This window comes from Glycine max, chromosome 18 (genome assembly GCF_000004515.6).
Source record: "Glycine max cultivar Williams 82 chromosome 18, Glycine_max_v4.0, whole genome shotgun sequence".
In the NCBI taxonomy this organism is placed as follows: domain Eukaryota; kingdom Viridiplantae; phylum Streptophyta; class Magnoliopsida; order Fabales; family Fabaceae; genus Glycine; species Glycine max.
In genome coordinates, this window is record NC_038254.2 from 3,845,605 (window position 1) to 3,866,986 (window position 21,382).

The 21,382-nt window shown below is 27.7% G+C and overlaps 1 protein-coding gene across 1 annotated transcript; it reads left to right on the forward strand.

The window, feature by feature from the left end:
* Positions 1-15,943: 15,943 nt before the first annotated feature.
* Positions 15,944-18,709, forward strand: LOC100819630 (trans-cinnamate:CoA ligase, peroxisomal). Its single transcript, XM_006601971.4, has 2 exons — positions 15,944-16,319; positions 16,866-18,709. The coding sequence occupies exons 1-2, from the start codon at positions 16,122-16,124 to the stop codon at positions 18,513-18,515; spliced, it is 1,848 nt and encodes a 615-aa protein (XP_006602034.1). The 5' UTR covers positions 15,944-16,121; the 3' UTR covers positions 18,516-18,709.
* Positions 18,710-21,382: the final 2,673 nt, after the last annotated feature.

A 21,382-nucleotide genomic window follows, 5' to 3' on the forward strand; every position in this document is an offset into this window, starting at 1 on the left:
TAATGCTGGGTGCACCTAGCAACTCCCTAAATATCCAAGTAGACCATTACTGAACCCGGGACCAATAAGTACTAATGAGAGTGCATTAACTAAGATGAGTGTGACTGGTTTGCAAAGTCATGAGAGTATAATAGGAATCACATGTCAAAGGCATCATGATCAAGACATTCATATGGGACATTGTCCACTGACGATTTCTAAACCAATTTATCTCCAACTAACAACACTGACAAGTTTATAATAACTACAACATTGGGCATTAATTAATGCTAATGCCCATTGTTTCTAAACCAATTTATCTCCAACTAACAACGCTGACAAGTTTATAATAACTACAACATTGGGCATTAATTAAATGATCAAGTTACAGTTCATGATAATTGGAATTCAGAGTTCGTACTTCTGATTTGGACATTGAATATGAAACTTCAATAGAAAACAACAATATGGTCCTTGAACGTTGTTGAAGTCATGGTTCTTCAGGTAGTGACATTGTGTTATCCGCAAGCTCTGTAGCTATAGGGAATGCCTCAGCACCAGTAATAATGAGACAGCAGTCACAGTCACATCACATGTAGGTCATATATATGGCTTTTTGACGTTTGAATAATTTCTCCATAACCTAAGTTAAAATTTACTTATATATAAATTAAAAATTGATTGATATATGTACTATTATGTGTTTTAAATATATAAATGTGGCAAAAGGAGTAATGTAAACCCACAAAATATCATTTAATGACCTAAATAAAAATCAGAATATGGTTAAAAAGCATATTCACAACAATTATACTGCTAAGCAACGTTAGATTATTTCGGTTTAATCAATGATCGTAAATATGCAATTGTATTTACGTTTGGTCTCTGGGAAAAAGAAAAAGAAAAAAGTTCCCAACGATTAGGGAATTGGAAGTTAACCTTGAAAGCGCCAATTTAATGCATATTCAATATTTCAAAAGGGTCATAATCAAATCCTGACCTCAAAAGGCCACGCCCACACCCCAAAAAAAGAAAAATTTTGCCTACAAAAGAAAGGTAGTACTTAACCAAAATAAGTTTACTTGACTACATTCCAAACTCAAGTTTGTTAAGAAATATTTTTAAATCCTTTATCCACCATTTCGTCGCTTAGTGCGTGCAGAGCATGTTCCCTAGAGGGCCCAAGGATGAACAGCTTTGGCTCTTCGACGTGCAATTGTGAAAATATCCCTCTATTTAACAAATAAACGTTATGTATTTTAAAAGGGATTTTTATGTTTCAACTAATGCATACTGTTAATGTGTGAAAGGAAAAAAAAAACAAAAACAAGAATATTATTTTCTTGTGTTATGGACAGAGCTAGATTCTTTCTTCCAAATTGTGTAAATTAAAACAGCAAAACACTAAATAATGTTTCTTAGTTTTACGTAACCATACTTAATGGGAGAAGGAGAGAACCAGAGGTCTTGTGTTTGAATTCCTTCTACTAATAAATATTAATAATTAACATTTGATCAATAAAAAAATGTAATCATACTTAAAACATGTTTAACAATGAAACGAATAATCAACATCTTGTTTGTTGGTATGAGTGAGTTGAATTTGAATATTTTAAATAAGATTTTGGACTTGTGTCTTGTTGATTGCTAGAATAAAAAAATGTGATTAGGAGAGAAATCTTAATAAAAAATGATCAATCAAGTTTTACAATAAAAATTAATAATTGACAAAATTAATAATATTTTATACCAATAATATGATGACAAAAAAATAAAACTAATATATTTTCTTTTGTGTTATTTAGATAATTTTAAATTTAAATAAAACTTATATATAAAAATATCTTTTATTTTATTTTACTTTTTGTATAGATCACAAACATCCTTCATGGAAGGCATTAGATAAAACTATTATGAATAACTAAACTTTATATCAATTTTGTGCTAATTGATTCATACCTATTAACATATGTTATATCTTTTATTAATAATAATGAATGTTTTATTTTGAGTTTAATAATTATGCATTATTATTGTAAAAGTTTTTACATTGTATATCAATATTTATATTTAGTATAACTTTCAAAGGGAATTATTATAAAAGTAAAAATTTTATTATATATGATAAATTATGATTAAGTGATAGTGTAAAAATTATTTATATTATATATTTTTTATTTTTTATTTTATTGAATAAAATAAATCAAAGAGATAAAAATTTAAATTTGACAAATAAATTCTGAAAATAAGTTATTTAAACATAAACACACCATCTTTATTGATACGGTGTGCCAAAATTAAAATTTTTTAAGATAAAATTCAAATTCAAAATGATTTGAATTTAAAAATATATAAATTCAATAATTTTATTTAAAATTAAAAGTATGCAATAATTTTTAATCAATAAAATATTTAAATAAAAAAATTAAATATTTAACAGAAAAAATTTATGTAATTTAATTAACAATAAAGTAAAAAAATGTTTTAATCTAAAATACAAATTCAAATGTGAAACATCAAGGTAAAAATATTGCGTTGCATTTCATCATGATTTTGCTTAACTTCCATCACTACTTTACATGCATTTTTCAACTATTCATGCTTAGTTTGTGTGATTTTTCTTCAGTTTTCCTTTTTAGAACTTTGTTACACTTTTTCTTTTGTTTTGGATGGAACGAGATGTTTTGTAGGTATTTCAGCTCTCGGGTGCATGACTTAAGGATAGAGAGCATTTGGAGTGATTAAGATACCTTTGAAAGTACTTAAATCCAAATGAATCCATCTTAGAATATCTTTAATAGGATTTTTGAACTGAATTTTTAAATTCAACAATTTCTTGTCATCATATTTATCATTATATATATATACTTTGGATATCTTTGGTATGGAGGTTGGATTTTTCACAAGAACTTTAAAAAATTACCCTTATTTAAAAAGATATTTTTTAATATCTATTTTCTAACTGATTGATAAAATTTATTTAAGTGAAATTTATTATAAAATTTGCAAAAATGATTTAAAAATCTAAAATAAGATCTAATATTAAAGTAAGAAAAAAATTCTTACATTTATGTGACACACAATAAGACTCTTAAAAAATAATGTCAAACTTCAAAATCAATTCTACTACTAAAAGATGAAAAAGATGCTATTAGGTTTAAAGAAAATCAAGATCTTGATGAAAAGTTGAAAAAAGATAAGGTAGAAAAGACGGTGGCCAAAAAGTTATATATATATATATATATATATATATATATATATATATATATATATATATATATATATATATATATATATATATATATATATATAATTAAAATATTAAATACTGTAAATATATGTTAGTGAATATAATAAATTAAATAAATGATATGTTTTAATTTAAATTTTACACAATTGTTTCATCACCTGTCTATTTTAAAGGCTTTTTTTTTCTCTCTTTTAAATCTTAAAAGATATTTTAAAGAAATACTTGTAACATATTTTTCAGTTCACCTTTTTAAAAATATTTTTTATCACTAGCTTAAATTTACTGATAATAATAAAATTTTGCCACTTTTACCTTTCATTTATTAAGTTTTATTCATAATTTGTAGATTTTAAATTATAAAAAAAATCTGAGCATTTTTCTTTCTTGAAAACGCACTAGGGACGGTATAAAAAAGTAATGAGATACAAAGAATACGTGAAGAAAGAGTGGTACCCGGCCTGGCATGTGGATTGCTTCTTAGCCATGTCTTTTATATCTTTTTCTGCTTCTTTTAGTAAAAAACACAAAATGTTAACACTGTGAAAATAATGATTTCAGCTTTTTGAGGCCCGAATTATTGAATTCACATCTTGTCGATTGATTTGCTTGATCGAAAATTTGTCGACCCATCAACCTTTTGATGTTATTTGTTGGCGTATAGCTATTGAGAGTGCCTTCACAGTTCAAAGGACATTTCCATGCACTTGCTTGTTGGGTGCTTAACTTATTAAGAATGGTGATTATATTTATTTGCAACCGTTGGAGCATATATATGTTTGTTAAGTATTAAGTGCTTATTTAAACACGGGTACTTGACATGTGTGTACGTAGGGTTCAATAAATAACTTATAATAATAAAAATAATTCTATATTAAAAAGTAAAAATAAAATATATTTATGCTTGGCATAGAAAAAATAAGCAATATACAATGATGAATTCATTTAAGATATGTAAAAAGTTTAAAAGAGAGATATTGGGTGCATGCTTGCTTTAGACTCCTATTTATCTCTAGCTATTTAATGTGATTTTCCACATGGATACGTGAATCCATATATACTCTAAGTTGGAGAGAAATATTACTTAAACTATAAGAAGTAAAAATAAGTTATGTATAATAGTAATTAAGATCTAAAAAGTTATACATCTTTATTTTGTCTTTTCTTATTAAGTACTAGTGTGTAGTAAGACTTTTTATATAAAAAAAACATGAAATTTATTAAACACTCTTTAAAAAGATGCTTATATAAGCCTTTCTAAACAGTAGGTTAATTATAAAAAAATTGTAGGTCTCTGCACCAGAGACAGATTAAGAAATCTTTTAAAGAAAATTAAGGATCGAAGATTTTTTTCTTCTTTTTTTTTTTGAAATTGTTTCAATATCTAACTTGCAAATATTTTCTAATTTTTAAACTAATTTTACACATAAAAATGAAATTAAATTTACAAAATAGCCTTCTCTAATTACACATTATTCAATTCTGTTAATATTAATTTTATGCTAATTTAATGATTTAAAATAAAAAAAATTTATTGACAAAATTATTATACTTTCATACCCTACATTTTAAGCTTTTATACAATACACTTTTACATTTGTATTAATTAGTGACTTAATTACTTTGCATGTGCCTAATTATTTCCCAAAATTTTAATTAAGTCTCTAAACCTTTTTTGTTTTAATTGGGTCCTTATGAGATCTAATAAAAAACAAATAATAAATTTAAGGACTCAATTGAAACAGAGAAAAAAAATCAGCAATCTATTTAAAAATGTTAAATAGTTCAGGACCTAATTAAAAGTAATTATGAATTTCTACAAACCAATATTCCTATCCCTGCAGGTTTTAAACTGGTTGAAGAACTTAACAAAGTAGGGTGACAACATTGGCATGCAAAAGTTGGTAACTTATTTTAATTACGTCTCTAAATTGATTGTCATTTTTTAGGAAATCTATAATCTATTTGTTTCTTAATTAGGTTTTTGAATTTATATTTATTTTTAATTAGGTGTTTGTTGGACCTAGTAAAGACCTAATTAAAAGAAAAATAGAAACTCAATTTAAACAAAAAAAAAAGTTTCAGCGACTTGATTAAAAATTTGATAAAAATTTAACAACCAACTTATTAAATGGTATACGTTTACAATATTTATATAATAGTTTAACTTTTATTAGATAAAAGTTGTACTGATAAGTCTGATATAGACTATCCTAATATCTAGTAGTTTTTTCGTTGATAATTTGTTTTTTTTTTGTTTGGCATGGGGGTAGAAAATTAGGTTACTTCATGCCGTCTTTCCTAACACTATCCGTGAAAAATGTGGAGTTTGAACTATTGAAGAGAAATACAGTATAACATCATAAGGCTAATTTACAACATTAAACAAGTTAATCACGGAACACACTTTCTTAATAGGTATTTCTTCAATAACAATCACTAATATCATTTAGGTGATCAAACTTGACTGGAAGAAGTATATATACATGCAAGATCATTTTTTGGATATAATTTTGCTTAAGTTAGATTAGACTATTATGAATACAAAATTTTGTTTTTAAATATTTAATTAATGTAACTATATGGTTAAGATTTAAATTCGAAACAACTGGTTAAATTTTATTAATACTGTATTAATCTATTCATGCATTTAGTAGATCTAGATCATTTCTCAACTCCATTCCAATGAAACAAATGCATTGGTTATATTATTATATCATTAAATATTAATCTATTGATTTTTTTTTTCCAAAGTGCTGCTTACTTTATCTTTATTGAGAAATCATATCATTTTTTTTTAAATTACATCATTGATTAAATTTAAACAATTATGTGTCACTTTGATCCACTTATTAAACTCTTACATTTAATATTCTTATCTTATCTTTTTCCTGTTTTGAAATATGTTACGATGATAGAGACATTGATTTAAAATTGAAAAACATATATAAATTATAAAGGTATGCTACCGTTAACTTGTAAATTGACACAAATAATATCTTAATAAATAGTGGAAGCAGAACTAAATTATTTATTTTATTCAAAGGGCCAGAATATCAAAATGTAATAATAATAAATAATAATCGGTCAGCGGTATTTTCAGCCTAAAAAAGAGTACAAGTTTTCTTTCTTTCTTTTTTTTTTTTACAGAGAGTACAATTTTTTTTAATGACATCTTATCATGATTCATGACTCAAACGTATCATATTTTGTTGCCCTTCTTCTTCTTCTTCTTTTTTTTTAACTTGTTTGTTGCTTGTTATTTATTTATTTATTGACATCCATGACATTTAACAGTAATTTAATATATAATTTTTACTCAAATATACGAAGGTTTAATATATTATTTTCACCATGATATCTATGATGAAATGATTAAAAGTTGTGTTTATCATGAGAAATTATATATATATATATATATATATATATATATATATATATATATATATATATATATATATATATATATATATATATATATATATATATATATATGTAGTTGAAACTGTGATCGATTGCCAAGTTTTGAGATGAAATTAATAAGGAATAAGACTTATTGATTTTGCGTTCTTAAGGATTGCTGAATTTGATGCTGGAGTTAATATCCCTGTGGGTCTAAAGAATTAGGACATTTGAGTTTATTTAAAGAACTATATGCCAAGGAATTAAATTGAGTATATTTTAGTTAATTTGAGCTTTAATGCTTTTTTTTTAAAACAAGGCTAAAAGAGCTTATTTTATTAACAAAAACAAATACTACAACCATACTGGTACAAACCGAAATGAAACTAAACCATAAATGCATGCCTCATCACATCCTAATCCTGAATCGATCAAAATTTCATCTATTAGTATAACATAGTCTTTCGAATTATAAATTCCTATCATTCATACTAAAAGCAGAAAAATCATAAAATAATTAGAAAATATGTGTCTCTCTCTCTCTCGCGCTCTCTCTCTTTTACATTTTAGCACTCTTACACGCATATTTATATATAAAAAAAACAATTATAAGTCATGTTTTCCCAGTATTCAATCGAAAGGGAACTTATTTAATTAATTTCAGGTGTTAAATCATATATCCTCTTTGTTTAATAATAATATTTTTGTCAAAATAATAATAATAATAATATACTATACAAGCTTAACTATGTTTTGTTCCTTGAAATTTAAGATGAATTCTATTTTGCTTCTTCAAATATAAGTTTTTCTCCTATACAGTAGATTTGAGGAGTCTAAAATGTATTTTTTTTTTAATTTGAGGGATCAAAATCAAATTCACTCTAAAATTCAGAAACTAAAAACATAATTAAATATATAATTCAGAAATTAACGACTCATACAAATGATGCATTGGTACACCAAATTGGTGCATCCTAGATTGAGTCCTAAATTTAAACCTTTTTTTCCATAGGATTATTCAATTCCCACTTGAATATTTCATGGTATCACTCTCATCACATGAGATTCAAACTTATGCTACAATAATTAAGTTCAATATACGTTTTCTTTTCTTTCTTTCTTTTAAAAAAAAACATTAGAACGTTTTTTTATAGTACAAAAGAACCTGCTGCCACCAAACGAATAAAAATGAGATTAGGTGAAATGAAGTGAAAGGGTAGTGGAGAAGGGAAGGGAAAAAAAATAACATGATAGGAAAAAGAAAGAAAAGAAACAATATAAAGGAATAGGTGAAGAGAAAGCAAACAAAAGAAAGGACCCAACATTAATTTCCATGGAAAAATTTGCCCACCTTCTAGATTTTGGAAATTACAAACAATTTTCCTCAACTTAGGATTAACCACCATTGCTTGATATTTGATAATACACGTACCCAATTCTTTTTAAAATGCTATAGACAGACATATAGCTTTCTTCCTATGTTTTTTTTCCATATGGCCCTGCTTAGATGGTGTCCATTAGGCAGAACAAGACGGAGCGAATTTCCATGTATTAAGGGGTTTTGCCTAGAATCCGGAATAGTCATAGTCGAAATTCAATGAGAAAAGAGCAAAAGTTAAAGAATTGTTCAATTTTCAAGAGCCCACTCGCTGTTCTGCATGTGCAATTTCTTGATCACATGAATTTCCTGGAAGTGTTTATGTATATATAAACTTTTGGAATCCAATTTATTTTAGTTGAAATGTGGAGAGGAATAATATTCAACAAGACTAGACCAAAGAGACTGAAATTTTTTAGGTTGGAACGACGACAACAAAATGGAAAGTTTGAAGCTTGATTTAGTTGAAAAATATATAGAGATTAAAAATAATTTTAGACTCTCATCTAATCATAAATCATCATTTAAATTACTTAAAAATAATTATTTTAAAAGTCAATAAACTTATCATATATCATAAGAAGTTGTGAACTTATAATTAAATAACTATATAAAAAATACACTCAATGTATAATCCTTTTACTCATTTATATATTATGCTTTTATTTCGTTGTTAATTGAGTTTAATAAGTATAATCCGTCAATATTCTATGTCATCAATGAATTAAAAATTAATTTTTGTATAACTTTTAAAATAATTGTTATGAAAGTGAATAAATTTATCACAAATAATATTTGTGATTGAATAATAAAAAAAATATTATACTCAAGTTTTCTCTTATTAATTAACAATCAAGTTGGTGTATCCCTCCCTTCTAGTGCCCAAAAAGATGTGAGAAAAATAAATAAAGATACGATGAAATCCAGAAGGAAATCAAAAGAGAAATAGAAAAGGAAGTATGGTAGGATAACTTTATTTAAGTGTGTATTGCTTTAGTAATGTAACTATCGGTAGACTAAGACTATGTTTAATTTAGTTTTATGTTTAAAAGTTCCTTAAAAGTTAAAACTCAAAATAAAAATTTAAATAAGGTAGAAGTTGTTTTATGTCTTTATATATTTTAACTTAAAAATGAAATGATCCAAGAGAAAATAAAGGAGAAAAAAGATATGGAAGAGTCAACAAAACATAAAAACACATAAGCAATGTTTAAAAGGGAAGAAGTTTTTTTATGTTCGAAAACTATTATTGAAAATAAATATATATATTTTTAATTTATCATAAATATTTTTTGAAGTATTTAGATAAGTTTTTTATGAATAAAAGAGTTATGTGATATTTTTTACGAATTACTTTAATTATTTATCATATTAAATAATCTGTTGTATTGATTATATTAAATAATCTAATAAGAATAAATGATAATTTTATTATAATAAAAAAAATTAATTTGATAAAATAAGCTTTCCACCCCTCATTGAAAAGCTTTTGTGGGTAATCTAACTAAAATCCATTCCCAAAAAACCTTTTTTTTTATCTAAGAATATTATTTTTTAAATAAATATCAAACATGAGAAACGGAGATTAACAAAAATAAAATTAAAGATGTATCTCCTATCAAACGTACGTACTTGATAAGGAGTGGGAGAGAGACTCAGAGAGAGAAAGTCAATAATGCATCTAGAGAGAAACAGAGATAGCATGATAAGTAATAGAAAATTATTTATTTATTTATAAAAATTATTTTAAATTTTCAGAGTTTTTTTTTTCAAAAATGTGTTTAGTCCAATTAACAACTTCTCATTTTAAGAAGAAAAAAAAGCTTGGAAAAATGTATCGTATACAAGAAATATATTTAACCTATGATGCATGAACTCATTTAATAATATGAACCATTAGTTAAGAAAATTAATGTTAGTAATTAATGTACTTCATTTGTTAATTTTAATTCATCTGTAATGCGTTTTTTAATAAAAAATATTGTTAATTTTAGAAGATACCGATTAAAAAGATCCTTAAACTTATTCTGTCATTCTGTGTAACAATATTTTGTAAATATTGAATTTAACTAATCTAATTATTAAATTTAAGACTTTAATCAAGTAGCTGTGAAAAATACTTTAATTAAGTAGAACGACCACTCTACAAAAACTTATATAATTTTAAAATTAATTGATATTTGATTAACTAGTTTAATTTTAATTAGTTTAATTTTTAAATTAACCTAGAAAACAATAACATAAATTGTATGAAAAAAAATACACTTATAAAAAGATAACAACAGAGAACAGAGGTGGTGGTAGTAGCTATCTAGAGACATGTAGCAACGACAACGTTAATAGCACAACACCGTTTCGATAACAATAATAAAAATGGGTGGTGATTGGTGAAACCATAGAAATGGGGTATTTTTTTTAAAAAAAATTATTAAATGGAATAAAATTTAAATTAATACTTAAAAAAGAATAAGTAGTAGATTATCTAACGATTTCTGAATTGAAAGTTTTAATCTGTATTAAGACTTTTTTTTTTTCATTAGAGTGGTAAAAAAAATTTAGGATTCTAATTATTAATTTTTTTCAATACAACTTTAAAGTCATAATTGATTATTTTTTTAAAGTTGTATATTATTTACACTTCAAAGCCTAAATAGTTCTTTTTATTTTAATTATTTTGTTTTTTAATTTTGTTGAATATTTTTTATAACATTTTTTTATATTGTATTATTTAATATATTTTCTATATTTAATAATTTCTATATTTTTTTACTAATGTTAAGGATTATTATTTATTTTATAAATTATAAATATAATATTTTTTGTTACTAATATTAATAAATAATATTAAATTATAATTTATCAAATAATATCAATTTTTTCATTAATTTTTACAATTATCATTAAGTAAATTAATAATATGGTATAGTAGTATTAATTAATTTTATTTTATGAATTATTTTAATATTAACAACAGAAAATAATTTAATAATAAAATTAGTTGTTAAAATAAAAAAACATAATAAAAAATATTAAATAGAATTAAAAAACAATTAAAATAAAAAATTATTTACAACTTTAAAGTTGTAAATAGTTTACGACTTAAAAAAAATACTCACCTACAACTTTAAAATCGTATCAGAAAAATATTAAAGTTATAAAGTTTTTATAACGAGAAAGAAAAAAAAATGTAACATAATTTATGACTTTTAATTTAAAAGTTGTATATTAATATTATTTTATGACTTATTTTTTTAGGTATTAATTTAAATTTTTATAATTGTTAATTTTGAAAAAAAATTATCCCTTTTCATTGTTTCCCAGATGATAATTACAACTTAGGGGATTATCCTATCCTATCCTACCCTATCTCTTTCACACCACCGCAACCATAAAAAAAATATCAGCCTTGACCTTTTAGTTAGGTTTATTAAAAGAAATGGACAGTTTTTCTTATATATTTAAAATTAGTAATAATAATAATAGTTAACTTTTATACAAGAAGGAAAACGATAAATTTTGATCATATAATTATATATGAACGGTGAAAATTTAAACTCACATAACTACTTATAGGAATTGGATAACTTTTAAAAACACTCACATGACTTTTATATTTTAATTTTTATCACTCATAATAAAATTTAATAGTTAATTTTTTCTCATTTTCACATAAAAAATCCGCCATATACAATATGTTCGTAAAGAGAAATAGAAAAATATAATAAACATGTGTGTAAATAAAAATTAAAAAATTGTAACAAATGCGTGTTTATAAAGAAAACTTAAATGCTTGTGTATAAAGAGAAATAAAAAAGTAATAAATATGTGTATAAAGATGAATGAAAAAAAATGTATGAATGCGTGTAAAGAGAAATAAAATAACTTAAATATGTTTTTGGTTATTGATATATATTTGTTTTTGACATTTGATCTCTAATAAATTTTTTCTTCCAATCAAATTCATAATATTTTAAAAGTTTTATTTAAGGTCTTTATCATTAATTAACTGACCACGCAGACATATCACATGTGATGTCATGCGCAATATTTGTCTGAATAGAATTACACGTATGATTTTTTCAATAAAAAAAATATTGTATAAGGGCTACAACTCCTTTCTTCCGTCACCCTTCTTCTTCACCATCACCAACAGGTAACCATCCCCACTTTTTTCTAATGCAAAACATCCCCCCCCCCCCCCCCCCTCTCCCTAGATTCACCCTCCTTTTTCCCTCTTTCGCATAAATAAATGTAAACACCATGAGCGTTGTTCACGGCGGCATAGTGGCACAAGCTTGAGCACCAAGCCCTCCTCTATTTTGTGAAAGTTCGAGTTTTGGAGTTATTGGTATTTTTTTTCGATGTGGTATTATGGGAAGAACTCATGGAAGAGGTCGCCAATCCAAATAGTGCCTTTGGAACTTGTGAAGAATCCATCACCCACTCCACTAAAAGGAAGGTCACTACATTGAAAACTATAAAGACTAAAGAAGAACAAGGCGAGACAAGTAATTCACAGGACAAGAACCTCAAAAAACCAGACAAAATACTACATTGTCCTGGCTGTAATAGCATGGACACCAAGTTCTGCTACTACAATAATTACAATGCCAACCAACCCCGTCACTTTTGCAAGAATTGTCAGAGATGTTGGACTGTTGGGGGACCATGAGGAACGTTTTTGTAGGTGCTGGTTGCAAGAAGTACAAGAGCCCAGATTCTCACTGGTGTAAGGGAGGGCCGGTGAGGGTAGGGGAACTCGTGGAAGAAAGTAGGGTAGTAGCGGAGCAAGCGGAGGACAGAGACGATCAGGCCGAGGAAGAAGGAAGAAGGAGGTGGAGAGAAAGAGCTAAGTTTTTTGAAGGAAGAGAGAAAACATTCAAATGACGTCGTTTTGAATTTATTTATTTTTATTTAAAATTCCTACATGTATTTTCACTCAACAACTAGCACACGTTGCAATACATGTCGTATGCTAACGTGTCTATTTAACGGTCTCGTAAACAGTTAAGGATCCCAAATAACAAGAGACCTTAGACAAAACTTTTAAAATATTAAAGATCCGATTCAAAAGAAAAAATTATTAGAGACTAAATATAAAAAATAAATATATATTAGAGAACAAAAACATATATAAGCCCTTTCACAAAGATTTATCGGTCTCCTATCAACTTTGGCAAGCAAATCCGGGTGCTTCACTTTCATCATTCAAGTTTTATAGCTGATTTAATGTATGCATATTGTATTGGCTAGGATTTTTGTATCTTATTTTATGTTGTATAGCTTAAGATTCATATCCTTTTTATTGTTTCAGCTGTAATTTTTACTGTCAGACATGCACTCTCGGGTAGTGCACTGCTAGGACATCTTTTGGTGGTAAAATTGTTGTTTTAGCACTTGTGCTTTATATTCTTAAAAAATTAAAATAGTATCGGGTTTTTTTTATCATATGAAATTAAAACTAAAAAAGAAATTAAAAAATGGATTAAATAGGTTGGTCCAAGTAGCAGATTGACATTAAATTATGTTAATTTGTAATTAAATAACCCGTCTTAAGATATTATTGTTTTGCCGTAATAGGCAGAAACAAATGGTTTGGCTTAGCAAAATCAGAATTTTTTAACATTATAGGATCTTAAACAAATATTGAAATTAAAAACAAAATTTGAGTCAAACAATCATTATGTATTGATTAAATTTTATTTCATACTTAAAAATTAAAAATTGTAAAGAGTTTTTTGTTCATATGAAATTAAAGCTAAAAAATGAATTAATAGGCTGGTCCATGTTACACGATCAGATTGGTGTAATGTTATGTTTATAATTAAATTGATCAACCCAGCTTAAGATATATATTATTGTCTTGTTTGTCATAATTAATAGGCTGATACAAATGGTTTGCCTTAATTAATTTGGTCCAAATTAACAACCATAAGTTTGGTGTTCGCATGCATAAGGGCATTTATTCACTAATTTATTGGCATTTATTCATTAATTTATGAAGTGATCTATCATGGAATATCATCCCAACCAGCTGGCATGGACCGTATTCAACACACCCCCCAAAAAATTTGCAGGCCAAGGAGCAGTGCTATAATTTCTGCATGGAAGATGACACACACACACTCACCTGGTTTAATTTTGTAATTTAGAGATTTTTTAACACAACATTTAAAAAAAAGTCAAACTTTGTAAAAAAAAAAATACATCTAAACCTCAAACAATTATTATTTTAAAAAATAATGTGAAAAATGACTTACTCTAAAAGTTCATCTAAACCAGCCAATAGTATAATTATTCTCATAACTTTCTTTGCCTAATTCAAATAACTTGCCGTGAGGTGAATTACAGTTATTTAGCAAGGTGATGATAAATTAAATTCACTATTAGATTTTATTGTGTGATATATTTAAACCATAAATTAAATTAGTTTTTATTTTTTAAAATAAAAAAGTAGAATAATTGAATGGTTTAATTACAGTCTGGCGTTTGCAGGACCAATTATCAGAAATAATTGTATCCATTGAATTGAATCTGTAACCAGTCGAATTGGAAATTCTTACCTGATCGAGTATCTAATACTAGCAAATTAGTTAGCAGTGAGTTCATTATTATTATCCAAAGTAAAAGCATATGAAAATGAGTCCACAATTTGAAAGTGAGACAAATTAATTAGCAGTTCGTTAGTAATCTCCAAAACAAAAGCATATGAAAGTGACTCCACAATTTGAAAGTAGGAATATTATTGATTTAATGGCCTGTTGCAATTTATATAATTAGTTGCAATAAAAAGTAGATGCCTTAAACAACAACCCACTACCACCTCTATTATTTATTTATTATTATCATTTTAGGCTAATGAGTCACGCAGGTATTCAGTGACAGTGACCATGTGACAGAGTGGAAAAAATATATATAAAGGGCGGGCGGGGAGCAATACAGTACTCTTGGTGTCTCTTAACAAAATTAAGTGTAAATAGTCGATAATTTTTTATACACTGGGTAAGGAATAATTCATGTTTTACAAATATGTGAGTTTAATTTTAGCCGTTGATTTAAAAAATTTATTGGTAAATAATCTATAAAAATATTTTTAATCAGAATTTTTAAGTGAATTTCTTAAGTTATTTTCTGTGATTCTCCGTTGTTACATCATTTGTAAAAAATTTATGCATAATTTTACTTTAATGGTAAGAAACTTTAAAAAATTCATGCTTTTATATTTTTTGAATTATTAAATAATCAGATAAATATTTTTATATTGGTAAGAAATAGTTTCTTGCAGAAAATACAAATTTTATTTTTTAGAAACACTCATTATCACATAAATTTGTTCTAATAAAAAAATTTACAAGAAATAGTTTCTTCACTTAAGAAACCTCTCATTAAAGATGTTCTAAGTACTTTTATAGATGTTGGTTGAAACTTTTCATAATAAAGAAAAGTGACATACTAATAAGTGTTCTTAAGATATTAGAGTAATTAAAAAGAGAAAATATTTATTATGAAGATCATAAAAAAACCTAAAAAAAATTATTATGAAAATTATAGGAAAACATAAAAAGAATTGTATTGTGCATCCCAATAATAATATATATTTTTTTTAATTTTTTAATCAATATCTTGAAAACATTGGTTAACATTTGTATAAAAAGAAAAAATTAAGTGAGTGTTTTATTAATTTTTACAAATTATAAAGCAACAAGCACTAGGGCATGGAATTAATTGAAAAACAAGGGTCAACAAGCAACAAACAATGACTAATTCAGGAGTATCAAAGCAACTTCCTCACATACTATAAATTAAACTTCCACACCCAAGCTTCACTGCATCTTCTTATACTTACTATGTGGGCCCCACACCCTTCTCAAATAAGTGGCCTTCAACAAACGTTCCTATCCCATCTCAAAACCAATTAATTAAGCATATGTATCTTTCCCTTTATAAATGAACTTATGAACCGCATCAACCTTCACTCTCATTCTCAAACTCAACAACCCTGGTCTCAATTTTCTCCCCCTCTCTCTCTTTCTCTCTTGTGGTAACATACACACACACACACACACATATCTAGCTATTTTGGTCCCATTTTCACTATAACTCTACTAAATTAACATGGACAACCTTCAAAAATGCCAAGCAAACTACACAGCACTCACACCTTTAACGTTTTTGATGAGGGCTGCTGCATGCTATGCAAACAGAACCTCAGTGATACATGAAGGAACCCGTTTCACTTGGGCACAGACTTATGAGCGTTGTCGCCGCCTCGCCTTCTCCCTCCGTGCCCTTAACATTGCTAGGAATGATGTTGTAAGTGTAACATGCAATTTCTTCTACAACTACATAATGGTCTTAATTATACAACAAATTTCAGAATCTGTGTAATATATAACAAAATATAAAGTATAACAACTTCATGTTATTTAAACATTATATAATTAACCCCGTGTCACAGTCTTCGGTCATCTCTTTCTCACTCTCACTTTCTATCTTTTTTCATGTAATTCACATATATGATGTTTTCCCAAGATCAAATGAGGCTACAAAAGCTATCTTGTTTTTACTGTACCAGATACATATTCAGAAGTCAGAACACAAACATCAAAGTAAAAAAGTTGAGTAAATTCCAATAACTAATGACGCATGCATATTTTATATTAAAATTTATTAAAAATATAAAAAAAAATCCATTAGACAAGAAATGATGAGATCTAAAATTTTTTATAATTTTTAATAAATTTCAGTTAATAATACTAAAGGATTAATTAATTAATTGTCTGGTATATATATATATATATATATATATATATATATACACACTAATAATTGGTATAACTTTTTTGGTTTATGCAACAGGTATCAGTGCTGGCCCCTAACATCCCAGCAATGTATGAGATGCATTTCGCAGTGCCTATGGCAGGTGCTGTGCTGAACACCATCAACACCCGTCTTGATGCCAAGAACATTGCCACCATTCTGCGCCACTCCGAAGCCAAAGTCTTCTTTGTGGACTACGAGTACGTGTCCAAGGCCAAAGAAGCCCTCAGATTGCTCATGGACGACAACAACAACAACAACCTCAAAAAGGGTGTTCCAAAACCAACAAATCAACCACACTCAACGACATTTTCTCTTCCACTAGTCATTGTCATAGATGACATAAACACCCCCACTAGAATCCGTCTTGGTGAGCTAGAATACGAGCAAATGGTTCATCATGGTAACCCAAATTACTTCCCTGAAGGAATCCAAGACGAGTGGACCCCAATTGCGCTGAATTACACATCAGGAACAACCTCGGAGCCAAAGGGTGTTGTTTATAGCCACAGAGGAGCATATCTTAGCACCCTAAGCCTAATCTTGGGGTGGGAAATGGGTAGTGAACCTGTTTATCTCTGGACACTACCTATGTTCCATTGCAATGGGTGGACCTTCACGTGGGGCGTGGCTGCACGTGGTGGAACAAACGTGTGCCTTCGCACCACAGCTGCACGTGACATATACAGGAACATAGTAGTCCACAATGTGACACACATGTGCTGTGCCCCCATTGTGTTCAACATAATCTTGGAGGCAAAACAAAGTGAAAGGATTGACATAAAGGTAATAAATGGGAAGAGAAAATCACCGGTTGAGATTCTCACTGGGGGAGCACCACCACCAGCATCATTGCTAGAGCAAATTGAGTCACTTGGGTTTCATGTCACACATGCATATGGGCTAACTGAGGCAACAGGCCCAGCACTTGTGTGTGAGTGGAAGAAGGAGTGGAACATGTTGCCAAAGAAGGAGCAGGCCCAACTTAAGGCCCGTCAAGGGGTGAGTGTGTTGACTATGGCTGATGTTGATGTGAAGAACCTTGAGACAATGGAGAGTGTGGCTAGGGATGGGAGGACAATGGGGGAGATTGTGCTGAAGGGAAGTGGGATCATGATGGGGTATTTCAAAGATCATAAGGCATCTTCAAAGGCTTTTGGGAAGAATGGCGATTGGTTCAAAACTGGGGATGTTGGTGTGATACACCCTGATGGGTATTTGGAGATTAAGGATAGGTCTAAAGATGTGATCATTTCAGGAGGGGAGAATATTAGTAGTGTGGAAGTTGAGTCACTTTTGTATAAGCACCCTAGGGTGTTGGAGGCTGCTGTGGTGGCAATGCCACACCCTAGGTGGGGTGAAACTCCTTGTGCTTTTGTGTCCTTGAGGAAGAACAACAACAACTCATCATCATCCAAAATTGATGATGTCACTGAGGCTGAGATAATTGCCTATTGCAGGAAGAATTTGCCACACTTTATGGTGCCTAAGGTGGTGAAGTTCATGGAGGAGCTGCCAAAGACTTCAACTGGGAAGATTCAGAAGTTTGAGTTGAGGGTCATGGCTAAGGTTTTCGTGCAGACCAAGAATAATACTACCACTGTCAACAAGAAGTCTTGCCAAGTGAGTCAAAATAGTATTGTTGGGGGGTACAATAATGAGCAAGTTTTGGCTGCGTCTCGTCTTTGAATTAATTAAGTGTTCAGATCTATTTATCAATGATCTTTGAGTCTTTGTTTATTTGGATAAATGTGTGTACATATACTAGTTCTAAGTATCAACTACGAGTATTCCGAGGCATTAATTTAGTTTCAAGTTTGAACTACTTAAGCTTGTTTTGGGGCAGAGTGCCAGACGTATATAAATACTGCATTAATGGTCTAGTAGCTTTTTTTTCATCTTCCTGTTTCCAATTTTGTTTATTTATGATTATAAATTATAATTCTCTTTAGACTCGTAGTGAAAATAATTAATTTTATATTAATTAAGAAAATTAATTAATATTTTTTAATTATAAATAGAAAAACAAAACTATTTTTAAAATATTTTTTATTAAAATTTTAAATAAACTTAAAATTAAAATAATAGTATTTAAAAAAATAATAACATTAAATAAAATAAAATAATTTAAATTTACTTATATTTAAATTTAACGAATATTATTTTCTTTATTAGAGTATCGAGGCATTACTTTGGATGGTCACGTGTTCCATTTTAACTTGTGTTGTGTCGGCACCTTTCCCTTTATAATCGTGTATTGCTTCAAATCAAAAGAGGTTTGCTTCCTCCAGCTGCTGCTCTAAAATTCTTCTAAAATTCAATTTGGATGTTTATACGTTTGAGGAAACAAAACTCTTTTAAGAGGAGTTTCCTTTAATTCCTGTCCGAATTTGAGAGTGTTATACTTGTTAAATATACAACATGTTATGAAAACATACCTCTACAAAGCCAAAGATGGCTATGGAAAACCATGAGAATTGAGAATAGAAAAATGAACAAAGGTCGAAGAGAGAGAGAGAGAGAGAGTTTATGGGAAGTAGCTGTAGAATTTTCAAACAATGTTGTGCATCTGAATTACTGGGAAGATTTGTCATCAATAGATTATGAGCACACTAACACATTTTAATTTAAAATCTTAAAACATTAAATTTTTAAATCTTTTCACCTATATTTTATTCAATTTTTTTATTCTTAACAACACAACACCAACAAAAAAAAACGTTATTATGTATGTTAATTTACCTTAATTAGAAGTGGATAAAACCTACAAAATATTTTATTATGAATTAAGAATTAATATATTATTTGTTTTATTTTTGGCACATTTTATCATAATATTTTTTCAATTTTCATCTCATTTTATAGATTTGTTGAATGTGTAATAAAATGCTGACATGTTTCTAAAAAATATGTCAGTTTTGTAATAAATTTTGTAAAATGATATGGTTTTATCACTAGCATGATGATAAGATGTGTGAAAATTAAAAATATAATAATAAAAAACATGAAAAAACTTAAGAGGTAAAATGAGAAAAAAAATTAAGAACCAAATGTGTGGAAAAAAATGGGTATTAAATTTGCAAAATGTTTTTTTAAACATCTAATTATTATTGATAAGAAAAAAAAAAGGAATACAATAAAAGAGAATATATAAGGTAACAAGAGTATCTATGCCAGTGAAACAACAACAAACCTGTCACCGACAAAAGAAATGAAAACTATATCCTCTTTCCTACATGCAAGTATAACCCAACTCCACACCCCAACTAAAGTAAACACGACAGATAAGAATAAATACAAAGCCACACAAAGACAAACATGCACTGACAAAATGCCAAAAGATCCCCAACGAAGCTTAATATATGAATAACCAACAGCAGTATTTGCTTTTCTCATCAGTCATAGTTGAATAATAAAATGTATAATTAAGTCTACTTAATTTTTATTCATTTTTAATGCATTATTGTTTTTATATATGACAAAAGAATACCCCTGTAGGAATAGGCAGAGTTTAGAGGGTATATCATAACTTGAATTAAAAATAATTAATTAAGATAAAATAATTTGTCATCTTGTACGAATGAAAATTTTGCTAGGAGAAATAAAACTTACTTCAACAATCTCTATTCTTTGAGGATTAATTCCATCACTTTTGATTATGGGATTACCTTGCTTATAGTAAGAAAGAAAGAAAGAAAGAAAGAAAAAATACTATTTACTGATAATATGAATCATTCATTCCATTACTAATTGCATTTATTTCTGTTCCTTCTAGAACTCCAGGATCCAGAAGGTCCTACTCTGGTCCTTTTATTATGTCCACAATTCCATGCCAAATTATAACTCGAATCAATCCATGGCTATTGCACGCAGATTTGGTAAGAATGTCATCTTGACTCTTAGATATAGCAAACAACATATAGTGGGATCTGGGTTTCAATTATGTAATGTAGCAGTACTTGTGCACAACTCTTGAAGATGATTCAAGTTTACAATTTTGTTGTGCACACCTTCAATGGAGGACCCGGCTGCACGAAGCTCCTCTTCTTGTCAATGTCATTTCCCTAAGAATGGGAAGAAATACTTAAATCTTAATTTCTAAACTCTAAACCTATTTTTGAATGAATTTGGAGTGAAAAGAAAAAATAGAGAGAAAAAGTGATAAATATGCTAAGGTAATGAAAAGAATAAAGAAAAAATAATAAGAGAAATAAGACAAAAATGAGATTAAAAAAGTGTAAATATACTCCAATTATTGATCCTATTGTTGGAGCTTTGAGTGTCCTTTTTTTTAGAGAGAAAATTAACAGTGTCCTTTACTCAACACTAATGCTACCGTACATTAATGATTTTATAATATAGTTTTTTTAGGGTTTATTACATTATTTTATTTTATAAAATAATTTTATTCTTAAAAATATTTAATTATTATAACTATTTTAACATATTTTAAATTAAAAGATTTGACTTTTTTAAAGATATTTTTTCTTTTAGATAAATACGGACATGGCTCTTGATTAATCTCTTTACCTTTACCCTACCATGTCAGATGAATA